The 27753-nt window shown below is 30.4% G+C and overlaps 1 protein-coding gene and 1 long non-coding RNA gene across 2 annotated transcripts; both read left to right on the forward strand.

Annotated features, from left to right (window-relative positions):
* The first annotated feature begins 7369 nt into the window (after window positions 1-7369).
* Window positions 7370-8511, forward strand: LOC132750455 (uncharacterized). Its single transcript, XR_009628549.1, has 3 exons — window positions 7370-7501; window positions 7950-8013; window positions 8410-8511. It is a non-coding gene; the product is annotated as an uncharacterized LOC132750455 (long non-coding RNA).
* Window positions 8512-11954: 3443 nt separating this feature from the next.
* On the forward strand, window positions 11955-27526 carry LOC132750444 (uncharacterized). Its single transcript, XM_060740433.1, has 26 exons — window positions 11955-12041; window positions 12134-12227; window positions 12585-12687; window positions 12800-12965; window positions 13444-13633; window positions 15517-15725; window positions 15935-16038; window positions 16317-16447; window positions 16757-16902; window positions 17143-17313; window positions 17667-17825; window positions 19361-19503; window positions 19789-19859; window positions 20161-20321; window positions 20566-20732; window positions 21061-21247; window positions 21871-22023; window positions 22220-22402; window positions 23065-23212; window positions 25243-25311; window positions 25462-25616; window positions 25737-25878; window positions 26048-26266; window positions 26697-26763; window positions 27008-27171; window positions 27372-27526. The coding sequence occupies exons 1-26, from the start codon at window positions 11955-11957 to the stop codon at window positions 27524-27526; spliced, it is 3744 nt and encodes a 1247-aa protein (XP_060596416.1).
* The last annotated feature ends 227 nt before the right edge of the window (window positions 27527-27753 follow it).

Genomic DNA, 27753 nt, shown 5'->3' on the forward strand with positions numbered 1-27753 from the left:
AGGACATCATCTTTGCAAAAGAATTAAGTTGAATATTTTCCTCATTTCTTACGTAACCCGTCTTTCTTTAAAATACAGGTTAATAAAGTGTAAAAGCTATCGGAACTTTGTAGATGCGCGCATGGTATCACCTTTTGTATCACTCGTCATATTATACTGTGGCTTGGCTGATCTCAGTTGTTTCCAAATAGAAATGACACCAGGGCTGTTCACTAAATTATGTCTATTTTATGTTAATATTCGAATTTTCTTTTTTTAATTCAAATTTCATATTTTAAATTCATTACGACTAGTTTTAAATAATATGAAATCATTTTGCTATTTTTGTGACGAAAATGACGTTATAATTGATAAATCTAAAACATTCATCATCCCACCTAGCAGGTTGATTAGAACTAAATTTGAACTTCATTCTGATACTTTCGCAAGCTTCATGATAAATCTGAGTCAATAAATTTATATGCATTTTAATAACCTCATTAATCATTCGTGTTAAATACCATTTTTCTCATGTAAAAGGTTCCGTAAATTATTCACGAAAACTTCATTAAAGTTATTTTTCCAGCGAAAGTTTGTCGTATTAGTATACTTTTTGTTTGATAAAGTGAATCTTGAATAGTTGTTCTTATCTAAAATTCTAATTTACAGCAAATAGAGAAATTATCTGATTCATTTTTATCAAAGACTTTAAAATATTTAACATACTTAAAAATCTTTGTTGAAGCAATCATATAATCTAAAATACCGTCGTTAGAATAACACGTATATCACGTTAGCATCACGATGGCACCTGTCATTTAATAAATGTACATCAAATATGCAACACAAATATGCAACAAAAATTTACTAATTCTTTACTAAAATTATTCCCTCCGATACTATCTTTATTTTGACGTGCAATTTAAAAATTACTTCCTTTATAATCACCATTACCAAAAATATACCGAAGATCATCGTAAAGAAAGAAATCTAAACAATCGCGATTCCTGGAATTAAAATCACTGCCCAAATTTACTTCAACCTCCGGATAAGCAAGCTTATTTTTCTCCATATTATCATACATTTATAAAACGTCATTTTTCTCAACCATTCTGTCATAAAACACTGAATTCTCAGGTGATATGTATGCAAAATGCATATTGATATCGTTACAATGATAACATTTTGAAAAGTTAATCAACAACAAAATTCTCAAATTCTGAATAGATATGATGACCTATGTATTGCTTATGAGAAATCACACTCTGCTGTTATGCTTTGCATTCGGTAACACGTTTCTTACATGATCAAAATTTGTATGTGAGCTTAAGAACTTATCGTATTCCCCTTAAATATATATATACTCCAATTGCACATCAGCAAAAATGTTAAATGAACTGTGAAAACACTTAAAATCAATATTGTTAGTGTCTATTTAATCTGCCGGTATTGCACGATAATATTTTTGTTTTTATTCAATCCAATTAAAATACGCTTTTCATTTTCAATGCGGTACGCTACCCCGCGGAAGGGAATATGTGATTTACATGAGAATGTTTATTTGTTTTTCTACAAAAGAACACCTAACGAAATGAGCGCGTTCTTTGCGTCTAAGGTATTAATAATCTTCTCCAGACCTTACTAACCGTCAATACGTCAACAAAGATTACAGTATACCGATGAAAAACAATAATGTTGAAGCTATGATATGCTATGTTGAGGCATTCCCCATGGCCAGTAGATGACCTTTATTGATGTTTGGGGTCATATGATGAAAAGTCAAGGTAAAATCGTCTGATAAGTAACTTGAGAAGGAATAAGCCATGGTCAGTAGATGACACCTAAAGATTTTGAGGTCCTTTGGTCAAACATCAATGTCGTAATGACGCTTAATGTAAATTCCTTATACTAGTTGAAGTTTAGAGGTAAACAGAGTAACTAGTAGCAGACGATAGAAAACAAAACATTTGTAATAATTGAATGAACGAAGCGAAGTTTAGTATCAAGATGGAAATATGTTATCCCCCATCATTTATTTATCTTAACTATTAAATAAACGTCAGTCTTAATTATTTCTTCGTTTCCTGAATTAATATAATATAGTGCTCCCTAGTCCAATCGGACGAATCCATATGATTTATTGTATATACAATGTAAAGCATCGTTTAGTATACTTCAAGGATATAATTGTCCGATGAGTTAAAGCCTGTCATCCAACCTGCTGTTGGTAGTATTTCGAGTGTTAGTGAGCGAACATTTTTTTTCATTGTTCATGAAGCTTCACACCATTCATTTTTCGGTTACGACAAATAATCTCTCGCATCGCAAGTCATGTCTTTTAAGTAAAGACTCTAAATAAGAGTTTTAAAACTCTTAGTAGGACTTAATAACTTCAATGTACGACTTTGAAAACTTCTACTTAGGAAATACAAAAGACAAAAATAATTACTAGAAGTTCCCATGTAGAAGTTTTCAAAGTGCAACATAAGTCCTACGAAGGATTTGAGAAAAAATGTTTTTGGAATAGATACTACAAGGAACTAACTTCCAGTTGACTGAAATTGTCAGTTAAACCGTCATTTTCTCAAATTCTGTAACATGCCTGGTGTACGCAGTATCCAGAATCCAAATTGAATTCAACGCGAAATACTGAGGAGAGGAAATTCAAAGTTTTTTAAGGCATTTGTTATAATTTAAACTAGATGTAAGGACATCATCTTTGCAAAAGAATTAAGTTGAATATTTTCCTCATTTCTTACGTAACCCGTCTTTCTTTAAAATACAGGTTAATAAAGTGTAAAAGCTATCGGAACTTTGTAGATGCGCGCATGGTATCACCTTTTGTATCACTCGTCATATTATACTGTGGCTTGGCTGATTTCAGTTGTTTCCAAATAGAAATGGCACCAGGGCTGTTCACTAAATTATGTCTATTTTTATGTTAATATTCGAATTTTCTTTTTTTAATTCAAATTTCATATTTCAAATTCATTACGACTAGTTTTAAATAATACGAAATCATTTTGCTATTTTTGTGACAAAAATGACGTTATAATTGATAAATCTAAAACATTCATCATCCAACCTAGAAGGTTGATTAGAACTAAATTTGAACTTCATTCTGATACTTTCGCAAGCTTCATGATAAATCTGAGTCAATAAATTTATATGCTTATTAATAACCTCATTAATCATTGGTGTTAAATACCATTTTTCTCATGTAAAAGGTTCCGTAAATTATTCACGAAAACTTCATTATAGTTATTTTTCCAGCGAAAGTTTGTCGTATTAGTACTCTTTTTGTTTGATAAAGTGAATCTTGAATAGTTGTTCTTATCTAAAATTCTAATTTACAGCAAATAGATAAATTATCTGATTCATTTTTATCAAAGACTTTAAAATATTTAACATACTTAAAAATCTTTGTTGAAGCAATCATATAATCTAAACTACCGTCGTTAGAATAACACGTATATCACATTAGCATCACCATGGCACCTGTCATTTAATAAATGTACATCAAATATGCAACACAAATATGCAACAAAAATTTACTAATTCTTTACCAAAATTATTCCTTCCGATACTATATTTATTTTGACGTGGAATTTAAAAATTACTTCCTTCATAATCAACATAACCAAAAATATACTGAAGATCATCGTAAAGAAAGAAATCTAAACAATCGCGATTCCTGGAATTAAAATCACCGCCCAAATTTACTTCAACCTCAGGATAATCAAGCTTATTTTTCTCCATATTATCATACATTTGTAAAACGTCATTTTACTCAAGCATTCTGTCATAAAACACTGAATTCTCAGGTGATATGTATGCAAAATACATAAATATATCGTTACTACGATAAAATTTTGAAAAGTTAATCAACAACAAAGTTCTTAAATTCTGAAAAGATATGATGACCTATGCCCTTTTTATTAAGTATATTGCTTATGAGACACTCATACTCCGCTGTTATGCTTGGCATTCGCTAACACGTTTCTTACATGATCAAAATTTGTATGTGAGCTTAAGAACTCAACACTTTAAATCAATATTGCTAGTGTCTATTTAATCCGCCAGTACTGCACGATAATATTTTTGTTTTTATTCAATCCCATAAAATACGCTTTTCATTTTCAATGCGGTTACGCTACCCCGCGGCAGGGAATGTAGCGAAATATAGAAATATGTGATTTACATGAGAATTTTTGTTTGTTTTTCTACAAAAGAACACATAACGAAATGAGCGTGATTTTTGCGTCTAAGGTATTTATAATCTTCTCCAGACCTTACTAACCGTCAACACGTCAACAAAGTTTACAGTAAACCGATGAAAAACAATAATGTTGAAGCTATGATAACAACTTGCTATACGAATATGCTATGAAAATGCTACAAAGTAATTTCTCCAGAAAATTTTTTACAGGCTTGTTCAGAAAAGTACATAATTTTAACCAGTCAAACAGTAGGCAAGCCATTTTCAGGAAATAAATTATATTAAATCAACGTGAGTTAACACAAAAAAACGTGACGTTGAATAATCTTACCTCAAAGGTAAAAAGCTCAGAATGATAAGCAATTGTAGAAATGTGCTGGTCATCTTTTGATAATCGCCATTAACATCCGTGCTTAAACGCTCAAATCCATTATTTTTTTTAAGTATTTCAAGTTACAGTTTATTCACACTGAATGTCATTCAATTGCATAACAATGGCTTACCGATCTCAATTATTGACCATTTTGATTGGTTTAGTTTTTTTATCCAATAAAATGCAAGTATTCGACTTCCTTCATAAAGATATTTGATCGATGCATTTAGAAGGAAATGACGATGTTTTGGTAAGTCAAACTTTTATTTGATTATTTACATTTAATAACAAAACAAATAAAAATTACTTTACATAGCTTAAAAACATGATGAATAAGTATAGTTACTTTTATACAATTACGGTTGTCCATTAAGTATAAATAAATGATATATATATTAAAGTTTGTCAAGTTTATCTTGTTCATTTATTTCATTGGCTTGCCTTTTTGTGTATGAAAATGCACATATATTATGGACAATATCATAATTTTTATTATGCTATATAACCTTTACATCACACACATTAAAATCAGAGTATATAACTTAATTGTTTATCTATAAGGGTGTTAAGCTGTTAAATGGTGAAATATACTATAACATTTTCAAAAGCTGTGCAATCATTTTGGGTTTATACACTAATATGCATATACGAGAGCCTATCAAGATACGCGGACACATCCATATTTTATTTAAACATTGAAATAGTTTATATGTTGACATTAATTTTGGTTTATATAATACTGTGAATATACATGTATTGCAGACTCAATATTTGATTTAACTGAGTTAAACAACCCCATGTATGACTTCGGCAGCTTTTTATTTCTATAATCGTAATATAACGAATTTACATAAAATTGGGCTAAAATGTCACTATATGTTGAATAACGTTTCCGTATTGTCCATGCATATCTTTAATGTCTTATTATTACAGTTGATTAAAATATTTGTTTAAACCTTTGCAAAAATAGAAGACAAAAAACGGCAGCAAATAACGACCTACAATTTAACGGTTCTTAAAGTCGTTGTCAGATGACAATTTCTGCGCTTAGCGACGCGGTCAATCTTAACCAGGAAAACTTTAAATATATACAATTGTTGTATATATGTTTTCAAATTGAACATGACAAAATATTGTTGTTCGAGTAATATTTGATTGGCTCTTGTATGAAAATTATTTTTACAATAAGTATTTATTTCTTATCATTAAGGTACATAACTTTTTGTAAAACAAGATATTAAAATATTATTTCATTTGTTTATTAAAATATATTGTAGATCACAAAAAAACATGACATTGTTAGACAAAAGACCCGGCCGACTCTGGTTGTGTCTATTTGTCATCGCAGTCAGCCCTATAATTGTGACGTCATTCGTGAACTATGAACCTGGCTATGAATATGTTTATAACATTGACTCAGCTATAGAACTTTCAGGAGTACAATCATTTGTTTGTAAAGGAAAGGTAAATGTATTAAAACTACAAATTTCGTGAAAATAAATAGAGGGTAAGAATGTTTTAGTTAACAATAAACATAACTGAATGTTGAAATTTGCGTAAGTTTGCATAATTTGGCCGTTCTAAAATATTTGTTTTTACACTATTTTACTACTAAGAACACAATATATTTTACATAAATATAGTGTTTTCATGCGTTTTGTTTAAATAATGATCCTGCATCATTAATGAATATAATTATATATTTAAGTGATTTGAAATAAACAATGGCACGAAATTCATTTACGCATGCACTTTATTCATATATTTACATTTATAATATTTGTATTAATATTTGCCGATGTTGTCATTTACCTAGATTGGATTCACAAAAATAGCAGAAAATGAGGGATATCAAGAATTGTTACTGTCCGTGTACTTGCTGAAGTTTAGTCCAGACAGTCAACCAGGTTAAGTTTCATGTTTCAATAAAAAAAACTTTTACTGACCAATTTATCTCCTTATTTCAAAATGCTTGCTTGTACATATTGATTACTACTATCGAGCTGAACTGAAAGTAAGATTCTTTTAATTCACAGTATGTCTAAATGAATGATATTATTTGTTTTTAAAGCATATCCTGCATTTGATTTTTATAAATATACTTTCTTTTTTACAGAAAGTGACAGCCATCATCAAGATTTTTCCAAATGGTAATATGTTCATGTTTATAAACTAATTCGACTAAAATGTCCACATTTCATATAAGACAAGGATTATTTAGAGATATATCTTGAAGTTCATTTTTCAAAAAAAAAAACAACAAAAAACAAAAAAAACATAATAAAGTAAAAAAGAAAGAAAATTAATATCGCCATTGTCAAAAGAGTTAAAATGATTTTATCTGACTATATATCACTCTCATTATCAAACGTGATGTAAAACTACAACTTAAAGGTGTGATAGTCTTTTGAATAAAATAATAAAATTTAAACCAAAGTTCTGCATATTAATTTAAAAGAATAAAATTGTTACTACTCGACCGGAATTTCCTTGAATACATTTCTTCCATGTCAAGTGTTCAAAAAGAGGGAAAACGATTTGCTTGCTCATCGCAAAATTTGACTTGATTGAGCTTATTTACCGTTGAACTGTGCTATTTTATGAAATATTTGCATTATGGCAGGGTTCGGGCGCTGGTGGTCGAAGCTCTGCGCAAAGCCAGGTTCGTCGATCGTAAAAGCTTTAAGAATCATAGTAAATTCGTGACGTCACTATAGCTTTACCATTTTACGTTTTAGCGTTGTCTTGTTGAACTGCTGTGACCATAGTTAGTTGATCGTATCATTTCTAAATTCAGGTTTTCATTTGAAATAAACCAGAATGGGGAAATTCGGACAGTATATCATCCATCTAATGAAGATAGCCAAGTTCTGATGATGAAAAAAGGATATGCTAGCATGATTTCCGCAAAACTACACCATCGCCATGAGGTAAAATCATTCAAGTTTATAAATATATGCAGTTGGAAACGTAGGTTTTTCTTCTATGTGTGACTAGGCATGATAATACAATCTGAATATGTAATATCTTACAGGATGTACTGTTAGTAAAGATAATATGAATACAACAATGTATGTTGTTTGTTCGTCATGTGGGCTTCAAAAACATCCCATGGCAGAGGACATTTACCTTATCTTACTCATTCAAATGGTGTCTGTGCATGTCTACTAACTGTATCTGTTTTTATTTCTGTACAGGGATCTGGTGTTCCAGAATTTTGATAGAGCATTAGATATTGAAAACATTATTATCACACATTGTATAAAGTGTTTACAGTTTTGCTTTGTTTTCAATTTGTTTAGTTCATTTTGCCAAATAATTTTTATATTTGAAAAAGAACAGTCATGATATAAAACTATCCTTGAATGTCACTTGCAGGTTGAGCATCATCTTAACAAGGATGGCCATTGGGTATACGCAACTAATGAATTAGGCAGGGAAGGTAAATCCATTATTTATCATACAAATACCTACACTGCTTAAGTAAAATATATAACGTTAGATAAATTCATACTTTTTTATTGAAAAAAAAATCTATTTACATTAATTCATGTCTGCATAACACAACTTATTATTAAGATTTGCTACACGCAGGTCCTTTAAATCTTAAATTGAATGTTTGGCTGTTTTTTACTAACGAAAGAGTTATTATACAAAAAAGTATCTATTTCACAAAGTTTATCAACCTCCAATGTTTCGAGTTGTTACCCTTGGAAACGTTGCAGTTTGATAGACAAACTTTGTGAATAGTTTTTTATTAATTGTTACCAGAATAGTTTCTAAAGTAATTATACATTCAGTGACTTGCTTATACCTAAAATAATATGTTATTATTTAGGCAAACACAATGCTTCTTACACAGTGAAAGCAACACCAACAGGAATAATGTACATAAAAACCAGAAATTCCACAATAAAAGATGCATTAAATGGAAATGGAACGCATGTTAAGGTATGATAATTTCACCCTTCGATCATTTTCACTGATAACGGAAGGATGAATTATCTTTATATTCATTAGACTTCCATCTATGTAGTCATTTATCATTTCTACGTACAACTTATAACCGGTTGATTTGAGGTATTCATTTTGTTTGATTTTTTATCATATCAGATGACATTTTGTATGTTTTTCGTACAAATCTACCACTGGATAATTTTGCGACTTTCCATAGGATACATTGGTGGCTTTTTTTAAAATAAATTGAAATTTGAAGAAACAGTAAATGATGGAATGAATGGTTCGAATAGATAAGTGCTTGATAAAAACAAATATCATATTTGTAACATTTTGTGAAAATATTTTATTCATTCTTGTTTTTATCATTTATCAGTGACTTTGGACTGATGTGCATTTGTTTTACAGCTGTAAAATACTTTTTGGCATGCTTTCAGGAGTTACATTACAATGAAGATTTGCGTACCATCCATAGTGTAATGATAAAAGAAGAATTTCATTTAGACTTCTCTGCAAGGCCGGGGTAAGCATTTATTTTTTTTGATTGGGGTAGAGGGGGTCACTACTTTACTCTCACCATTGACGAAAACATATTTATAGCTATTCATAACATAGTTTTGTCTTTGTTCCAAGATTACGAATGTTCAATATAAAAGAGGTGAAGATCATTAAATAATTATGGATAGAAAGAACATCTTTAAAAAAAGAACACGAATACGTTATTATGATAATTACTTTTAACTTTTTATCGTTAACGTATAAGAAAAATCTGTAGTTTGTTATATTTTTCTTATTTCGTTGGCTTTTCAATTCACCGCATTATAAATGTATAGTAGTTTATGGCAAAAAAGTGTGTTTAATTCATACGGTACAGTAAAATATGTATAGAACTAAACACAAAACCCAACAAAATCATATTGCATATGTGATGCCAGTTTGATTTTTCTAGATACAAAAGTTAATTAAATGTGTGTGAATGTATTTAATTTAATGAACATAAACAGAATACGCAGAACGCCTTAAGTACAAAATTTACACTAATTTAATATTCTGTTGATCACATATCTAAACTAAATCGTATACCAAGATATTTTTCCACTAGGGAGCTCTTACTTTCTAGAGTTTTAATCAAAAGCATAATCAAATTATCATCACTATCACTATCGATATTTACCACTATTTTTTTCTTTCTTAACTTATTCTTTACAATATTAACTTGAATCACAGTTACATTCGTATCAGTTAACCCGAATAATAGCGTAGGTTAAACAGCGTGATTTTTTTTATTTAAATTATTTTAAAGCAAACAGTTTTTAAGGTAACCCTACTATTCTTTTTACTTTATTATAATCGGCAGTCAGGTTATGAAGTATAGCTTTATTTTATTATGTTGCAATTAACAAACACGTTTTCGTAATTATTTTAAAATCTTATTTATATTTCCTTTAGGTTTAACCCTCTCTACGGCATGAGACCGGTAAAAGCTGTTTCAGGTTTTTCTGAAATCGGTACGTATCTGTTATTCATAATATTTGTTAAATATCTTTTACTATATCTATTTAACAAATGTGCCAGTTAAACATAATCTTGTCCGCTTCAAAAGTCGCTTACTCACCAAATCGTATGGTCCGTTTTAATCCACATATTGCGCATTTGTTACAATGCCAACCAGGGTCTTTCATATAGATTATTTTTTTCTTTTTAAAGACCCTGTGCTAACATAAGATGGACAGGCTTGCGGAAATGACTGACTTTATCAATCAAATTTGACCTTATTATTTAAAATGGAACATGTTGTCACGCGATGTCTTTGTTGATTTGTTAGTAGTTATACAGGTAATTTTAAACTGTCTGTGGCGGCATGACACTTTCAATTTTTAGGTGAATTAGCCTGGTTTTTTTGGGACAAAATTGCCTGTGATTAACTGTTTAGTTATAATTACATGTTGAAACTTTTGTGTTAATTGTTCGGTGATTTGACGATACCATTTTAATTGTGTTCGCAAGTAAATAATGATCCTAATATGTAATACAAAGGTCATTAAGATAATTGAAGCAATCTTAAACCTTTTGGATCATCACAGAAAGAAAAACACTCAACAGTTATTCTAAATAGGATACAAATATTATTGTTGCAAATATGAAAAGAAAATTATCATAATATGTCTCGTACCATAACAAAATAAAACTTTATTTCTATATCTATATCGAGATTTATTGAATGTATTTATCTTAAATGTAGAAATATTTAGTTTAGCAAATGTTGAAGGAAAATGTACTTTTCATTGTAGAGAAAATATAGATAATAAAATATACGCAATTATCGGTAACCTTTACTACTTGTAAACCGGCAAACAATTGACCCTAAATGCAATATACCAGCGTTACATTTACAAAAATCATATACAGTAAAATTATACCAGTCAAATATACTTTTTTCATGATTGGCATGGGCGTGTTTTTATTTTACTTTCATCTTTTTTTGTACGATAAGTATGAAAGGTGTAATATATATTTTGAAACAATTTGCAATGATTATAGATCTAAAACCGATATTGTTTTCTATATTTTAAAGACTACATTATGAAACAATTACCTAATGATATCTTTTCTTTCCATAAACTAAGCATATATCCATATCACATTACAACCGTCAATTAAATATATCATGTTCCATTGAAGATAAAACCATTTTACTTAATCTTTCTCACATAATCAATAACAATTGATTATTATTGTGTATAAATCATCGGATTACCTTGTACGATATCTATGTTCTTTTTCTATCGACCATCAACTTTGCATCGCTTTTCGATGGATTAAATAAGGCTTCTGATACAGGAGTAATAAAAACATAAAACAGGTAATTTTAAGGATAAGATGTAACCAAATATCATAACTACAATGTAAGGGACGCCTGTGGCCGAGTGGTTAAGGTCACTCACCCCTCAACGCTGTGGGTTCGAATTCCGACAGAAACTTTGTATTTTTTATGTGAGGAAGCTATTCTTCTCAGGGGCGCGTTCGTGTCTGAGGTCTTTCTCCCCCAGTAAAGCTTGAGCGTCGCCATATATGGCCTATACTGTGTCGATGTGACGTAAAACACAATAAAACAAACAAACTGTAAAATACAAGTATTGTTAGTTTATTGATCAATTTATATTATTGTTGGATGATTATTTGAGTAGAACGATTATACAAGATAATTATTATTTTATTCGTAAACGTTAAAAAAAATTGCAAAATTAAATGTCATTGGTAAAATGTATTGATCAAGCAACTTCTAAATTTACGGATAATTCGGGTAGTTAAACGACTGGAAACTGTATATTTTTCTTGAAAAATATTTTATGAAAGAAAATGAAAATGTCGTTATTTGATATTTTTACAGAAATTCCACAAATTACTGCAAAATCAAACGACAATATGACGTTTGTGGGGAAAACTACATCCACACGCCATTTTGGAAGACCGAAGGGAATAAGAAACAGCAGCATTCATGATGTGCACAAGGTTGGTTGATAGAAATTAATTCTTTTGGCATTAAACTAGCAGACAGAATGTGTTAAAATTTTGTTTATTTTTACACAAAATGTCTTCTTCAGATAAAGAAACGAGCTGTGTACGGAGCAAGAAGTAAAGATGCGAGGACCTATATTGCAGGGAACATGACATGCATTAAAAATCAACCAGAAAAAGGTAACTATATGTTTAGATAATCTTATTAACAATAAGTAAGTCTGTGTTGTTAAAAGATATGAATATTCTTTTAGATAATCTGACATTAAAGAATTAATGCTTATAATTTAGTCGACAAGAAAAAAAAACACGAATGCAAACTATACGAAATATACTGGAAAAAAAAACAATTTTCAGTTTTGAGAGATGTATACTCAGTTCAAAGGTAAACATGAGTACTAGCTCGTTCGGGGTTTTCTCTTAAATGATTATAATAAGTGCATTGATATCATTCCGCACCTATGTCACATAAACAATTACATGCATGCAGACTTTTAAAGGAATTTTAGCATCAATGTATCTGATTCTTTATTTCAGGTTCCCCTGAACTGAGCAAATGTTTTCACGATTTGGTGACTACTTTTGAACACATGCACGACACAGATGTTGAGGATATAGCCAATACATACTTTCTACGAATGTGAGTATGCAAGGTTATAAAAACATAAGATATAATAAAGATATCTTAAATGTGTAAATAATTGTTGTTAACGGTAAACATCATGAGTTTTTTTTTGTCTTCTTTTTTTTAGTTCGAGGAAGAACAGACAAGATACGAATATAATGGTAGATGTACTTGTGGCATTGAATAAGCAAAGAACAATCGTTAACAAGATCTTAAACAATCTTCAAAGTGATGAGCATCTGATAATGAGGGTTTTAACATTACTAACGGCCCTTGACTGTGAGCCAGAAGCGGTGCGTATAAATTTCAAATATATGTTATTAACTTACACGAAACAATTAAAAGTGATAAAATGCAAATACAGAATGCATCACCTGCGAAAAAGCGTTATTCAAAATTTAAGCTGAAACCAATGTGTATAGATTTGAAATGCAATTTACATATATAACATTCAAGTGTCGGAAAGCAAGTGTTATATATTGAATTAAGCACGATCATCAACTATTTATCGTAAATTTAAATGGCTATTCGGACACAACTCGTTGACTTCAAGACATGTGACCTTCCTCTGATATTAGGGTCAGTCTCATTAAGTATAACATTAAATCACAAGATGTTAGTAAAGTAGCGCATTCCTTCATTGCATACCACCAAGAATGAAACATACTGTATGAATAAATTTCAAAATTTAGAAATCATAATCTAGTAATCCATTGTTTTCTTTTATCTTTTAAAAAGCTCTTTTACTTTTTAACGATAGTATATTTTCAGGAACTTCTAACAACGATCGAGAAGTTTTGTTTTAAAGGCAGGAGAACAGAGAATGTACATCTAAGAAAAGAAACAAGGCAGGTTTCCTGTTTGACGTTTGGAGGTTTAATTGGGAGTGTCAAGAAATACGGGAAAGAGGGACACGCGGAAAAACTTGTCGAGTACCTTCATAATGAACTTGGATTACATGGTATAGAAACTTTTTGTTAAATATATGTCTCAGTGAAAGGGACATAACTATTGCATATTTTATAAAATAAACATTGTCAGTGTTAAAAAAGAATGAGCCATTTGCAGGATAAAACAAAGATTACATTGATTACGAAATAAACGTTTATCTTTTTATAATGAAATTGATGTGACTTGTCTTTTTAAACGGTTAATTTGTCTTTAAGTTTTTCACCATTTATCTCAAATCTTACACATTTTCGATATTATTACGATGCAAATACTAGATAATAAGGTGGTACATGTATATTTACAATACCTCAATATCCTAAAGCACTGTTTACTGTTTTGCCAAACCCGTCTGATGATATATTAAAGAAAATAACAAAAGACATGTATAATTTTATATGGAATAACAAACTAGAAAAAAATAAAAGAGATACATTAGAATTAGAATACAAGAATGGGGGGGGGCTAAAATTAAATGATAAATATAAGCCGTTTTTTAAATTCAATCAAAGCATGATGGGCCAAAAGATTCCTTTAAAATGACGAGAGTGTGCTTTGGAATGTAAACATTGGAAAAAGTAAGAGGAAGCTTAATATTTGAATGTGAAATAAATAATCAAGATATCAAAAATGTTTGTAAGCACAATACTTTTCTTAAAGACATTCTTATTGCATGGCATAGCATCAAAAACGACAAATTAAATGAAACAGCTGGAAAACATGTAATATGGTATAATTCTAAGATAAGGAATGGAAGTAACCTTTTTATATGAAAGATTGGTATGACAAAGGTATTAAATATATAGAACATATGACTTCTACTCTTTTCAGAATTTTAAAGAATTATATAATTTAGGGAATAATGCATTTCTAAAGTTCTACCAAATCACCGCAAGCATAAATCCTAATATAAAACAAAATCTTAAAGAATAAAATATATTGTATACTCCGTTAAAGACCTTAGTTAATGAGATCAGAGATAGTAAAGCACCAAATAAATTACTATATACTAAGCAAATGAGGGTTAAACCAAAAGCAAAAATTAAATCAGCAAAAATGGGAAAATGTTTTAGAAAATAATGATATAAAATGGAAATCAGTATATAGCCAAATTTTTAAAGCTACTATTGATACCAAAATAAGAACATTTCAGTATAAATATTTAATGCGAATAATTCAAATAAATATCTATTAAAAGTGGAATTATCAAGTACAAATTTGTGTGATTTTTGTAATATGCAGCCTGAAAGTATGGAACATCTATTGTGGGAATGTCGTCATGTTAAAGTTATGAGGAATGGACTAGGAAATGTTTTTTAAATATATCACACCTTCCCTCATTCTTTTTCGTTTTTTACTTCAAATTTTCTGCTCTGTTTTTATTTAGGAAAGACTTAAAAACCTCATACTTCCTCCATCTTTTTTTATTACTTGGACTTTTCTACTCTTTTCTTTTTATGAAAAATTTTAAAAAAGCTATGACATAAGTAAAAATAGCTAGTCTAAGATAACATTCACTAAAAGCAAATTATGATATGATTTGATATTATAATGTAACTTTGTGAAATGAATGTACATAAAATTTATGTACATATATGTCATAAAGGTATAATAAATAAAAAATTTTCTAAAGCACTTCATAAAGAAAGTATAAGCAGTATAAATAAAGTCATATTTATAATTTCATCAGCTGATTCCAGAGTTTAATAACTGCGGCATAAATATATTCATTTTAAAAAGAATATTCTAAACTTGACCATGCTATTTGTATATTGAAATGCAAACAATGACAAAAATAGATTATCATTGTTTAATTCTTTTAAATAACAATGATTTTCATGTATCAATTCATGATAATTTAAAGTGTCATTACCGGGTTATTTTTTATGAGAATAGATCCATGGCAATACAAGAGGAAAAGGTCAACAATGACAGAGGTGGAATGTGTTGAATATGACCACAATAAAGTTGTTTTACTTGATGCCATAGGAAACGCTGGGTTACCTGTATCATATGATTACATCATATCGCATATAAATTCATCAAATTCCCAATGGATTAAACGTACAGGAGTACATGCTCTCAGAACTTTTCACGATACAAAGGTTGTTGCTTTTTATTATACCTGTCACCATGTCAGCCTGAATATAGTATTATAATGTTTTGATTTTTTTGATGTATTTTTATTTATTTATTTTTAAACTTTTTATTAGATATACCATGTAGAAGTCAAGTCAATAATTGAAAACAAAATTACATGAAAATAGGAAATATTACAATTGCTATATTGAAATGCGTACATTTATTAAAACAGACACTGCATGAGCTAGAGAAAGTTGCTCTTTACGATGATGATGAGAACGTTCGTTATGAAGCTCTTCTGCAATACAAAGCTCACCCTTTAGCTTCACAAGAAAGGTATCTATTTAAATATTCAATAATTTTAACATAATTGTTGTTGTTTTATATCGCAAAGGACAAGTTGCAAATATATTATTACACAAGGCCGATTTTATTCTCCTTTGCCGTGATTCATGTGTTAAGACATTAAAACAAACAATAATAGAACTGTTATTGTTCTGATTAATTCAAGTCTCTAACTAGTGTTGTGATGAAAGAAAGTAATTATCCCTCAGTAAATGATAATATGACTAATACTTCTTTCTTATCACCTTGTAAACTATGTTTCATTTTAGCTATGCCGATGAAGGAGGTTTTTCACACCAAGGAATTTCTAAAAGATCATTCTTTAACAACGGTCTTGCCTTTAAACTTGAAGCACCAGGTGTAGACTGGCGAAAAGAAGTAGGTTCGAGCGCTATTGGAGGTACCTTCGGAGTCATTATGGAAAATCTTCTTGATTTGCAAATGTGTACGTTTAATGTTATATATGTTGCTTTCTTATAAAAATTTAATAAACGTTTTGAAAAAAAAGTAGTATATTACAATCATTGTATTATTATTATCAACCTCGAAAAGTAAAAGCTTTTTAAATATTATAGTGCAGTTTTAATGATACTGCAGTTTTCTTTCTAAACATTAGGTTGGTCATTGTCAATTGCTGACGTACTTCTATTTATTTTATCAAGCAAAAACATTAAGTATTCTCAAGGTCGATTTCTTTTTGTAATTTCAGCATTGGTCAAAGGTCATATTGATGTTCGAGTACATGACGAAGCCTATGTTACGGTACATGTTGGATTTCTTGGTATAAAAGTTGACTTCTTCAGGGCACGAATATGTTTTAAAGGTGGTGCAAAGTATGAGCTCAATATATTAAAGGTATATCTTATGATTCTTTTATGATATCATTCAAGAAGAAGGAAGAAAAGGTTTTTTATATTCACATAATACCGTTATCAAACCAGTAATGTCTCTCCTTTAATGTATTGATATAAATGTTGTAATGACAGGAAGGCGATTAGCTGAATACATGCAAAAATAGTCTGTTGCCAGTTTTGCTCCCTGATCAATTTATTTCTTATATTATGCACTTTATTTTTTTCTGATTGTCTCTAAAAGGAACTAGATCCTGAGCTTGGGTTTAATCTCATCGCCCAATTCAAAAACATTGTAAACAAAGTTGTCGGTGCTGTGAAAAATGGAGTTGAAGCATTAAAAAATATAGTTTCTCATGGGCTCACAAGTATTGCAGATGACCTAGTCGAATCTTTGATTGATTTACCAGCAAAGGTATGTTTAAGCTATATCAATACAAACTGCTTATGAAACATTTGATTGTTGCTGCAAATAACTTATTACTAGTCATACAAAGTATTAAATAAACCTTTAATAAAATTTAATTTCCAAGACGACAGAAACATGTTCATTAGTGGTCTAAGAAATCGTTGACATGTCAGAATAATGAAATTATAAATAATCTTGATGACATATCGTGATTTAAAAAATTCAATATCGAAAAATTATAGAATTTACACATAAACCGTTTGGGCGGGAAAAAAAGGAATAATATTTTACTATACACATACTGTATTATATTGATATGCTTCATTCCTACACTGTAACTTAACACTTTACATTTATAGGTGACATATCTCTCTGAAGATATACAGAGAATCATGGGAAAGCTTGCAAGCTTTAAATTAGACAGCATGCCTCCATTTACAAAAATGGTGACGGATTTGGTTAACAGTGTTGTTAGTCTTTATGATAAAGTAAAAGAAGATGTCATGAAGTTTTACAATGTATGTAAATGAACTATTTCACCGTATTATAATCTCCTTCTATCCTTTTAAACATGTATCATGACTGTTTATTTCATGCTTTCCAGTATTTTACTGTAATATATCAGATGATTTTATTCTGATAAACGACTAGTGAAATTTATAAAGTATAATTTTCACTTTAGCCGAACAATATCTGAATTCGGATGGAAAGAAAATTATAACTAAATTTTGCTTCTTTAGGAAAAGAAAGTCGATGTCATCATACATCATGATAAACATGTATCAAAATAAGAGAAATTTAACAGAACAATATTTCGAAATTGATGATGCGACGTCATGATGTCATGACTTATATAATAACGTCAATACAATAACATATAAAAAGGCGCGTCATGCTAACGTGACGCTAAAATTGACGCAATATCTAAGAAATGCATATTTATCACACACCCATGCCGATTTTACGACTCCGTAAAAATGGTTTTGCACGACCGTACATATATTTTGACGTGACGTCACTTGCGTTATATTAACATACCGTTAAGCTGTGCATATTGTTTTATTCATTCTAAGGGCGCGTCAATGAAAAATGTTATTTTTTTCAAGTCAAATGGTTTTTATTTTTGGTATGTGATAAATAGAATATTAAATTCATTACTAAATTTATTGAACTCGCTGAACAAAAAAATATTATGCTCGCCAAGGGCTTGCATAATATGATTTTATTTTATTTACCTCGTTCAATAAAATCAGTTTTAAACTTACACTCATTCAATATCCTCTATTTACGTATGTTCATCTATTTCTTTAAGCTGCCGACAAGTCAGCTTATTTTGTAGAATGAAGCAACTTTTAGTGATTATCCTGTCCGTGCTATGTCTTGTGCCCTGTCCTGTTTTTGTCCTGGGCTCCTTGCCACTGACTTTTGTTGCTGGGTCGGATGGGGGCTGTGTTCATTGAACGCCGCCTTTCCTTGATGATCTTGTTTATCATATTTTTTTATTTGAATGTCGAGAAAAATTGTTTTTCCTTTATTTTTCTACAGTGTGGTCCACTTAATGGATTATTGTATGGCTGTAATTAAGAAATAATAGATCCCAAACTGTGATTTCAGCGCTTAATAAAGGCACTGTTTGGAGCTCGGATGCGAGGAATTATATAATATAATATTGCGCTTCCGAACGACAAACAGTGATTTGGATATATTATTTCTATTCTAACACGACATCAACAAATAAATGCTGTCGTACCTGATTCTTAAGCTAAATTTCGCCTGTTTTGTTTCGGTACATATTTTCAGCGCGTTGTAGTTTTAGTGGTTATGTTACGTGTATAATGATTACGTCACATATCTAAATATAGAACGTCAACAGTGATTTTGTTGCACTTTCGGTTCTTCTATTTCAATAGGGAAAAGTAAGGGTTGTTTTAGAATTCACTATAATATACACGTACAGTGTATTATACAACATACGCATTCATAAGAATTGTTGGATAAGTTTTACCATCTTTCGATGATGCAAAATGATTTGCAAATTTCCATTTCTTTTCAGTCCGTTGTCCAAAGCGTTAAAGTTATCATACCAAATACTGCACAGGAAATTGTTGGTGCAGTGAAAGACATAAATGACGGATTTATAAACATCTTTCAAGACCCTAAGACCTCTCTTTTCAAAATTGGATCAGCAGTCATACGGTACAAATCATAATGATAATTAAGCAGGGCGTGTATATCAAATAAAATCAGTATATTATTTTTTAGAAAAGATGAGATATTTTAACATTTAACGCAATAATGAATTCACATTTCTTAAGTCAATGTCTTTTATTGTCTAGAAATGGTAGATTTTATACAGTAATTAAACAAACTGTGATTGAGTAATTAAAGTTCCGAAGAAAACAAAATTTACCTATATAACAGCTTAAATATTTCTTTGTTTTATTAGTTTTAATATATGTTATATGTAAAAATTCATTCCAGTATCTACACGAATATCAAACTTCTAAATAGTACAATACAACAAATAAAGAATAACACATTCGTTAATGGAGGTAATTTATAAAACAATAACTTTGATTATAATTTAATAATTATATGACCTTTATCCTGTAAGTATGTATACGGATAGGTGGTGTTTCTTAAATGTAATTATTTTATTGAATTGAACCAAATAAAACATGTCATTGCTGTAAAGTTTATATTTCATGAAACATTCTTTAGGACAAATAGATCAAAACCAACACAAATTCAGATATAAATACATATTTCGCTTTATTAGCTTCATCAGTTGATACATGAAGTAAATATCCTTCATAGAAATAAATTAATCGTTTTGAACATATCTTTTTTTAGGCATAGGTCCATACTGGAGTGACCTGACTAATGAAGTACTGGAGGTTTTTAACCTCTATCGGCACACCCTCTCTGAAATTAAAGGACAGGGTGGTAAATGGATAATGGAAACTGTTGAAAACGACATAGCTAAAAGGATCACAAATGGAAAAACTTCGATTGTAAGTTGGTACTGACGTTCCTTGTCCGAAGGATTATGATGTGGCAATTCATACTGTGTACATCTTTTTTTCAGCCCTAATCATCTATTTAAGTACTTAACATTTTCTTAAGTTTGTATTTAAAAACGTGCTTTAAGAAAATTATACCAACAAATTTAAAACAGTGTTGAAAGCTTACTTGATATAAAATGTCATATTGATAAACAATTTATAATGTAATTAAAATAATTTGATTGTTTTTCAGAAATCTATTAAAGAAAGGATTGTAGCTGATTTAGAAAATGAAGTACAAACATTGATATCGTCTTTGGAGTTACTGACTAATATAGGTGGGGTCTATCTAGAAAAGTTTGATGTACTTGAAATCTCCTATAACAATATAAAAGAGGCCTTCGAGACTTTGAAAACAGGGTAAGAGATAAACAGCCGATAATTATTCTTCCATATACATTTTGATTCATAATTTAAGTATAACATGGAAGCAATCGTTACACTATAAACTTAAAACAAATAGTTTATATTTAAAGCTTTCCTGTATATTTTATTATATTGCATTTTAAGTAATAATTATTATCATGATGTTATCCCAGATGATATTTGTTTTCATTGACAAGAGTTTGAAATTTTGCTTATGATCGATTTTTCGGAAAACCAGGTGCAAATAACTTCTTGATACAATATACGTTTTCTTAATCAAATAACAAAGCAAAGAGTACAATAAAAATATTCAATTATCTAGATATGAGAATGCAAGATCAATCATCGATCGAATATTTGGACCTAAATTTCACAACGATTTCCCTCGGGAGAGACGTGTAAGTGGCGGTAGTTGCACCGGGAACGGGTTTTATCCCGCAAGTCTAGGTAGCAGAAATGCTGAATATGATTATGATGGGATCGATCTAGTAATCAAAGCTGGTGATCCGGTAATTTATTCACTTTCATTTAGAAAATGCATTATATACATGTGTAACCGTCTACGGACGAAATGATAAAATAATGAAATATGCTTAATCGTTCCGGTATTTTACATTAGCAAGCACTTGTAAGAAGATTGCATTTTTTTAATGTTGTTCAACTTAGCATTGGATAAATAAACAAGGAATGGTTCTAAGCCAGCTGCTTACGGCATAAGCTTTACAAAATAGCTTGACGACATATTTGTTTAAAGCACACATAAAATTCTTTGCATGAACAGAATATAATAAAAAAACAAGCATTATTATTACTGCCCCGTGTCAGTAAAATACGCGTGCTTGACGTAGTCATGTTTCGTGTTCAACAGTACTTTAAGACCTTTGATTAGTTCTTACAATACACATACTATTTCGACGACGTTTCACTTATCTTCAGTTTTGAAGCTTTAAGATGGTTAATGAAGTCATAGATTGTATGTTTTTAAGAAGGAAACTCACGAATTTCTTCACAAATACTTAACTTTACATTCTTCATTAACACTTGTAAATCTGCAAGTTTGCGGCTGACATAGCATTAATCTCACATTTGATACAATGATATAGTTTCATTTTCTATTTCATTCTAAATTTAGCTCGTCGCACCCCTTTCTGGTTTAATTATCCGTTCAGAAAATACAAATGAAATCGTTATGTTTGAATGCGGTGAGCTGCCGATCGGTTCCGAATTGGTGATAACAAATGTGGAGCCAGAAGAAGATATAATGTATCCCGGCGATATAAACAGGGTGAGAAAATAGTGTGTAGATTTTACATAACGAGATAACGCCTTTTTATTTATTGTGTCAACTCCACGGCAAACGTATGTAACTTAAAATGAAAAATACAATCTCGCACAAAATACACATTATACCAAGAAAAAGGAAATTGTCATACTATTTTTTTTCAATATCATGGTACTTTTTCATTTTTTCAACTTTTCAGATATCTGCCGGGGTGGTTATTGGTAAAGTAACGCAATCTCCTTGTGGTGGCGATTATAATCACATACATATTTCAATCAGACGAGAAGGTGGAGTTGTCGATCCTAGCAACTACATACCAGACAGACTAATCACATTACCAAAATGGGAACAGAAATGTGATGATTATTCTCTCGTTTTCAAGGTGCGTTTTATTGTGTTCGATGTACATATAAATTTTTCAATTTCAAAAATAATGTTATCCATGTTTTATTTATAATAATTTTATTAACTTTAAGCTAAAATGGGATTGGGGTAGTGTCCATGACCGAGTGACTAGTCCGTTACTGTTTACGTTCGAAACCCTCTATGCAGTCTTTGAATTCTTTCCTATGAAAAAACAATCCAGCTAAGTAATGGAACGTCGTGGTTCTACTCATGTGCCGTTCGTGTCTGAAATTTTACAGGAAGCGGTACCTGAGATCTTTCTCTACCAGTAACATTTAGAAAGGCCCGATATGACATAACTGTGTTTGTGGGACTTAAAACCCAAGTAAAATCAAGCTTAAATTGGACTATTGTTTAAATTCTATATTCTCTATATATCACTCCATGCATAGTTTAATATGAATGACATTGTTAATATGGATAAATAACATAACTGTGTATTGTTAGTGATTTATATTTTATTAATATTTTAAACAAATAGCAAAAGCTTATGAATAACGAAGCATACGAATAGCATACGTATAGCAAATTTACGAATGAACGTTTGCATAGATATATATTGTTTATAGATTGTAAAGAAATGATTGTGTAAAGAAAAATAAGTTGATGTATAACATACTGCTATTAATGTGTCCATAGGGGAAAACAATAGCAAATGGCGTAATAGTTGGTCCTTGGGGACGCAACAAAGATGATACGTCACAGAATGTCGAAGTCGAGGAGTCACTAAGATCAGACCCAATGAGTAATGATGACACACTTGATCAACGAGTACAGGACATCAAAGGTTGTTAAAAGCAATATGCATGCTATTAAGGAAAGCTGTTGTGTATTTTCAGAAAGAAAAAAGACCTATAATTAATTAATTTCATTTGCACATAAGAGAGTTGTCTTGCTATAATATTCAATAATGATTTTTTTACTTGAAATAAAAGAGAATAAACTTTGTTCGAGTACATTTTCCGAACCTAAGTTATTCCTTTTCTCTTATAATTGACATCGAAGGCATTGACGTTGACCGTTCTATTTTACTACGTTGACCGTTCTATTTTACTAAACGATATGGTAATTAAGTTTTCAATTTTTTGGAAATATAGGAGAATAAGAAATGAAATGATGATTTAGTTTTGTTACTTTTTATATGCCCGAAAGGGCATATTATGTTATACCCCCTGGCGTCCGTCTGTCCGTCCGTCCGTACGTCCGTCCGTCCGTCCGTTGGCAATTTGGTTTCCGGAGCATAACTTAAGTTCCATTTGGCCCACAATCTTCAAACTTCATAGGATGATTGTCCATATTGGGTAGAAGACCTCTATTGATTTTGGGGTCAAAAGGTCAAAGGTCAAGGTCACTATGACCTAAAAACTGTAAACAGTTTCCGGAGCATAACTTAAGTTTCAATTGACCCACAATGTTCAAACTTCATAGGATGATTGTCCATAGTGGATAGAAGACCCCTATTGATTTTGGGGTAAAAAGGTCAAAGGTCAAGGCCACTATGACATTAAAACTGAAAACAGTTTCCAGAGCATAACTTAAGTTCCATTCGACCCACAATGTTCAAACTTCATAGGATGATTGTTAATATTGGGTAGAAGACCCCTATTGATTTTGGAGTCACAAGGTCAAAGGTCAAGGTCACTATTACCTTGATACTGAAAACAGTTTCCGGAGCATAACTTAAGTTCCAATTGACCCACAATGTTCAAACTTCATAGGATGATTGACAATCCATAGTGGGTAGAAGACCCCTATTGATTTTGGGGTCATAAGGTCAAGGGTCAAGGTCACTATATCCATAAAACTGAAAACAGTTTCTGGAGCATAACTTAAGTTCCATTTGACCAACAATATTCAAACTTCATAGGATGATTGTCCATATTGGGCAAAAGACCCCTATTGATTTTAGGGTCACTAGGTCAAAGGTCAAGGTCACAATTACCTTAAAACTGAAAACAGTTTACGGAGCATAACCTAAGTTCCTTTTGGCCCACAATATTCAAACTTCATAGGATAATTGTTCATATTGGGTAGAAGACCCCTATTGATTTCGGGTGTCACAAGGTCAAAGGTCAAAGTCACTTTTACCTTAATACTGAAAACAGTTTCTAGAGCATAATTAAAGTTCCAATTGGTCCACAATATTCAAACTTCTTAGGATGATTGTCCATATAAGGTAGAAGACCCTATTTATTTTGGGGACATAAGGTCAAAGGTTAAGGTCATTATTAATTACTTAAGTAATAATCAACCTACAGCTGTAAAATTTTATAGGATGAACAGCGAATTTCCATGTCTTACAAATGCTTCATCCTTACTAAAAAAAAAACACTTTCGGGGCACATAATGCTCCGCCTAGCGGTGCTCATGTTTTATTATGAAATTGAATACTTTTGAATGAAACAGGACAACAAAGCAATAGCAACTCGACATTTTATCATATCTATGTAAACATGAATGAGTTCAAACCGGAGAAGAGAATACCAGTAATGACAAACTGATAGTCTCCATGTCAACTTTAATATCGTTATAAAACTCGAGTATAAGAATGTATTTGTAACCCTATCAAATGTTTGACATTGTTATATGAAGTCAAGTAAAATGCCTCTGAATTATTGAATGATAAACCATAACATGTATGTTGGCATCATTCGAGTATTGAAACTCAAAATTATAAATTCTAATGTGTGCTTTGCTTTTACGATTTTTATTGCATTTGTGTGTGTAAACCATGTTGTAAAAATTATAATTTTTGTACATGTATATGGGAACGGTTTTTGATATTTTTGTTAACTAAAATAAAAGTTGTCTCTGCAGATGACCTGAATGGCGTGTTTGGTTTTTTAAATAATCGACGGAGGAAAAGGGAAATATATCAGGAACCTGGTGAGTTTCTTAGTTTCGTAAGATACTTTACAATTTAAAAACGATTCGTAATAATCATTTGATTGGATGATATAAAATGATTAAAGTTGAGTACTATTATAATGAAGTGATGTTAATAGATCATTTTGTTTATATCACTTTCATTTTCAGAGGCAAACCTAGAAACCTTCACTAATGACATAAAAGGTTTTCTCAACCGTTTTGATATACACCGTGTAAAATTGGGGGATTTTGTGACCATTTTAGATGAAAAAGGAGGTACTGAGATGAAAGAAAAACTAGCACAGCTGGTAAAAACTATAAAGGTAACTTTCTCAGAATAAATTTACATTTTAATACTTCTCTACATATTTTCAATACATTACAATAAGAACCCTGATATTATAAATTGTTACTTGATCAGTCATGACGTGTTTTCCTTACAGGCAGCTATAGATCAGGAAACTTGTAGAAGTCCTTATCACATGACCGATCAAGAACTAGGAAACGCTCTGTTAAACAGGGGGAAACAAGCAAAGACCAGTAGCAGGGCGGATATGATAAAAGAACTTCTTAAAACTGACCATAGTAAGAAAGACTTAAACATACTTGAAAATTGCAAATAATAATGATAATTATACGTACATGTTATATAATACATTGATGCCTTTACTTTAATATTTACATGTATGTTAGCAACTGAAATTGCTATGGTTCATTAGTTTTGATGTTTTCTTTTAAATTTCTGTTTTTATAGGCTGTCCATTTATTTCTTTTACAATACCTACAACTGATACCTTGTATTGCACATTTGATGAAAAATGTCTTGGATTTGAATGCTGCATAACTATTGAAGCATTTGACATGATTCAGAAGACTTACAGAATGTTTATTAGACTTGATCCAAATCCATTGGCACTGTCTTTTGGTTTCGATTCATGGAGCTTTATGTTAGATTCAAGTTACCTTGTAAATGGTAATGTATCAATTTCTATTTGAAATTTTGTAAAATCAAAATAGGAGATATTAAGTGGACATAAAATTATTTAAATACTAAATACTGGCTATGATAATTCAATTCTTTGTTAAATATAATGCTTGTTTATAGAGAAAACATGACGTTCAAAGTCTAAAAGTTTCGAAATTGCACAGTTATTCTATATGTTTAAAATTTTACTTCAATTTTGGATTAATATGGACTTTGTCCGAACACATTTTGTCGTATATGATAATAATAATGACTGCTAAAATTGTGGTGCATTGACAAATATGAACATGTACATCATTTTTACACAAGTTTTCATACCATGTCACTATTATAGCAAAACATTGCGTTGTTGACACATTAATATATTTCAGTATTATCTTATTGTGAACCGAAAGTTATTACATTTTTTTCATTACAGATTTTGAAAGTGTTTTTACTACAAATGTAAAGTTCGACTTTCTAGAAGACCATGAAATCGTTATAAAGTACGATATAAGTATTTTGTACTATACTGCGACAAACAGTTTTAAGTTTCTTTTATGCAACATCTTAAGTACAACACGTTGATTGTTTTGATCTACATGTATTATGTTGTTTAAACCCTTTGTATTTAATAAAATTAACAAATAATTGAACCATTTAGAATTAAATGTCATTTAATAATGTTGTTTTACTGTTATTCGACTTTATTAATATGTTTATATATTTTTGTCCGTGTCAACTTACCAGGTGCAATTCCATATCATCGACAGACGAGTTAAAGCTGACAGTCGGCGTTGGTCTTTGTAATTCTGGAAATGTCGACGACTGTTTCACATTCTTTAACTTGCTAAATGATGCCGTTTTCCCAATTCCTACATTAAATGCGGACGGATATATATCTTATAAAACACGTAGGTGTCATACCTTGAAAAAATATTTTTAATTAGTTGCAAGCATAGAAGAATCAATTCCACATTGAAAAAGTATACCCTGTAAAAGATATTCTACTTTGCAAGTCTGTTCTTTTGTAAACAACATACAAAGATTAAGTCTTTAAAAGACATGTTAACAATGGTTACGGCGCATTTTGAAATTTTCCTTTTTCTTTCAGCAAATTATACAGACTTTATAGAAGACTTAAAAGAAAATTTAATTGAAGCTGGTGAAATTGTAGAAGAGAATGCCATTGACAAAACTGTCAGTCGTTTTCTAAAACAACTTGGTATTTCTAGAGTAAGTTTGTTACGACAAACGTTTGCTATATGATATTATTGAAAGAACAATCTTGAGCCATATTCAAATTTAAATTAATGTATAAATTATATTGCTTCTTATTCTGGAGCCTATTAAAAATAACATTATACGTAGTAAAAATTATCATCTATGTTATGCACTTTTACTTTTCATGTAGATTTTACAAAAAAAATAAAGTAAATTAAATGATTGATATTAAGTATAGTGTTATAGTTTATAGGTTGTATCTTAAGAGGTTT

Source organism: Ruditapes philippinarum, unplaced genomic scaffold (genome assembly GCF_026571515.1).
Source record: "Ruditapes philippinarum isolate M1 unplaced genomic scaffold, ASM2657151v2 ctg679_1_1_1_1, whole genome shotgun sequence".
In the NCBI taxonomy this organism is placed as follows: Eukaryota; Metazoa; Mollusca; class Bivalvia; order Venerida; family Veneridae; genus Ruditapes; species Ruditapes philippinarum.

Excerpts from the sequence above, each read along its gene's own strand:
- LOC132750444 (XM_060740433.1), top strand. The coding sequence starts at position 11,955 with ATGACGTTTGTGGGGAAAACTACATCCACACGCCATTTTGGAAGACCG. Across the intron at positions 12,966-13,443 it reads TTGACTGTGAGCCAGAAGCG|GAACTTCTAACAACGATCGA; the intron begins GTGCGTATAAAT and ends GTATATTTTCAG. Across the intron at positions 26,267-26,696 it reads TTCAAGTTACCTTGTAAATG|ATTTTGAAAGTGTTTTTACT; the intron begins GTAATGTATCAA and ends TTTTCATTACAG.